The following is a 3,165-nucleotide window of genomic DNA, read 5'->3' on the forward strand; positions in this document are numbered from 1 at the left end:
TCCTGGAGTAGGTAGATAGGAGACTTAGTAGAATCCTATTTTCTTTTTACTAGCTGGAAAATGGAGATTTAGAAAGCTTAGAAACTTGACCCAACTGAAAAGAAGAAATGCTGGACCTTGAAAACAACTTCAGGTTTTCTCTGTGCAGAATATAGTCAAACACTGTCGCAGTTAAATATTTTACCCTTTGTTCTCCCTGCATGATCTACAATAATAATCTGCTTCGTGTTGATATTTACTGCTGTGTTGCTGACAATTACCTGAAAGAGAAGTTGGGGTGCTTCCCTGGGCTGGAAAAATTTTAGCTAAATCAGAAAGTAGATCTAATTAAGCAAGTTTATTCTATATATATAAAAGGCTAAATTGACTCACGCATGTGCGATACATATAAAGCTCTCGCTGGCGCCAAGCGCATGCATGTTTCAATCTGTCATTGTCAATTGTGAAGTTGGTTGACACTTCTATTATAGAGAAAGGGCGAATAGCAATATTAAAATATTTCTTCTAATTAATTTACTTTCAATGTGCACAAATTTGTGCACCAGGCCACTAGTATAACATAAAAAGTAAAGCACCACTACTCTACTCCACCGAACCAGCACAAACTCTTGAACCAGCCAACCCCCAGTATTTCCCTGGTGTCCTCAGAAAAGATACAAGTACAAGGTACTATTTTTATTTGGTATAAAGAGGTCATTTAAAAGTCCAACCAAGTTCAAATACTAAGGCTCAAATTGTAACCAGAATTTGGAGACTCTTATTTCTGTATCCTTCTATTAATACTAATTATAGAAAATGGCATTAAATACAATACAAATCTGTATACAACTTAAACATCGATAACAAGTAAAAACAATAATATTAATTTTATCCAACATCTGTTTTAAAAAACACACTTTAATTTGAAGTATTAAATTAACTGAAAAATAGCTGATCACTAAAAATTTATTTTTTATATTACCTGTCCCGGTCCATGCTGACTGGCCATCAGTAAGTGTAACAACAAAGCCAGATCCAAGTGTTTTTTCCCAAGTGACTTGTAGAAAATGAATTATATCAGGTTCAGAATCAAGGCAGATTCTGATTACTTTTTTCTCCATTTCTGGTCACCTATCAAGTAAGAATAAAATTAATATTTTAGCAAGAAATTGTGACTATCCAACAGCAATGTTTTCTATATTGGTTTCTCAGCTATAGCACCAAGAAAATAAGTTTAAAAAAAAACCACCTGTAATAGTTAGCCAACCACTAAACTCAATGAATCAGTTCTGTTCAATACTGTTTCACAATTTTTATAGATGTGAAAAGTGGAGGCCCATTAATAGGGAATGATTTGCCCAAATCATGAAGCTAAATAAAAATTACTATCTCCAATATGAAGAGTAAATTTTCTACAAGATCCAATAGCCTCTTTCTCTGTCTGTGAAAGAATATTTGAAATGAAAAAAAGGCAGTAAGAACAGAGGCTAAGAATATCTTAGAACCCAAAAGTTGGTAGTCATGCCTTCTCCAAGAAAGAAGTTCCCAAGCTCAGTGACTCACTCGGTCCCCTGAGACAGGAACACCCTGCAATAGAGATGTGTTATATGGAAGTATTGCAGCTTAAAATCAATAAACAATTTTTTGCATTTTTAAAATTTGGATTGAAGTATTATATCCAGGGAAAGTACACATATAAAAATACAACTTTATGAATATAACATTGAGCAAATCCATGTAAGCCAGCCGTGGGCAAACTACGGCCCGTTTGAAATGAATAAAACTAAAAAAAAAAAAAAAAGACCGTACCCTTTTATGTAATGATGTTTACTTTGAATTTATATTAGTTCACACAAACACTCCATCCATGCTTTTGTTCCAGCCCTCCGGTCCAGTTTAAGAACCCATTGTGGCCCTCGAGTCAAAAAGTTTGCCCACCCCTGATAAGCAATACCTAAATCAAGAACATTACTATCCCCCAAGAACTAATTCTCACAATACCTCCCTTCAAGTCCCTAAATAACCACTCTTCACACTTCTAACAGATATTAGAGCTTGAGTGTTTTTGTACTTTTATTTAAACACTAGAGGCCCGGTGCACGAATTCCTGCATGGGTGGGGTCCCCAGGGTCGGGTGGGACACCCTTGCCGGTCCGGGATCCAGATCTGTCCCACTGACATTCACACCGGTTATCAGGAGCCACCTGGCGGCCTCTTTTATAACTTTCTTCCTTGCGGAGTGTCTAGGGAGGGGAAGCAGCTGTGGTGCCCGAGGCCGATTTCCAGGAGGCCAGGGGCACTGTCAGGACCGTGCCCGCGGTGCTGGTCCGTTGGTGCCTACCCCATTCTCCAGAAATTGGACCTGCAGGACTACTGAGGAGTGAGTGGCTGCCGCTGGGCTGGTGGGCTGCTGGGACGGACGGGTCAGTCAGCTGAGTGGTGCTCCCACTGTGGGAACACACTGACCAGCAGGGGGCTGCTCCTGCATTGAATATCTGCCCACTGGTGGTCAGTGCATGTCATTGCGACTGGTTGACCAGTCATTCTGATCATTCTGGTCATTCAGTCGTTTGGTTGCTTAGGCTTTTATGTATATAGACTAGAGGCCCGATACACGAAATTTGTGCAAGAGCAGGCCTTCCCTCCCCTGGCTGCCAGCACCAGCTTCCCTCTGGCACCCGGGAGCTGCGCTTCCCTCCCTTCAGCTGCCGGCAGGCACCCGGGACCCAGGCTTCCCTGCTGCCGCCAACATGCACCTGGGGCCCGGGCTTCCCTCACAGCCACAGCTCAATCCAGAAGGACATCTGGTCTAATTAGCATATTACACTTTTATTATAAAAACACAGCATATTTTCTGTCTGGCTTCTTTTACTCAAAAGAAATTTGAGAATTCATGCATATTTCTTAAGAGTTGTATGAAGATCACGTATACTATTCCATTATATACACTGAGTGGCCAGATTATTATGACCACTTGACGTTTGTAGGCAAATTAGCTATAATTTCGCACTGAAGTTGCTAGAGGGCCAGACCATTATAAATAGGGAAGCAGGTTGTTTACCACGACACTAGACAGCCTTTGAATGTGGGATGATTGTTGGCACTAGGAGCCATGGAGAGAGTATCAGCAAAACTGCCGAAGGCCTGTTCAAACACCTTTGCTGTCTGCAGTTACCAAGATAAAAC

General features: G+C 40.8%; 1 protein-coding gene across 4 annotated transcripts in view; it reads right to left on the reverse strand.

Moving 5' to 3' along the window:
- The window catches only part of XRCC4 (X-ray repair complementing defective repair in Chinese hamster cells 4), a 185,546-nt gene that overhangs the window by 161,444 nt on the left and 20,937 nt on the right, over window positions 1-3,165 (reverse strand). For all 4 annotated transcript variants that reach the window (XM_014531210.1, XM_005883615.2, XM_005883616.2 and 1 more), the window contains exon 2: window positions 962-1,110. In XM_014531210.1, coding sequence (XP_014386696.1) covers window positions 962-1,100 — 139 coding nt within the window. In that variant the 5' untranslated portion in view covers window positions 1,101-1,110. The remainder of the gene's footprint in view (window positions 1-961; window positions 1,111-3,165) is intronic.

Source organism: Myotis brandtii, unplaced genomic scaffold, assembly GCF_000412655.1.
Source record: "Myotis brandtii unplaced genomic scaffold, ASM41265v1 scaffold794, whole genome shotgun sequence".
Lineage (NCBI taxonomy): Eukaryota > Metazoa > Chordata > Mammalia > Chiroptera > Vespertilionidae > Myotis > Myotis brandtii.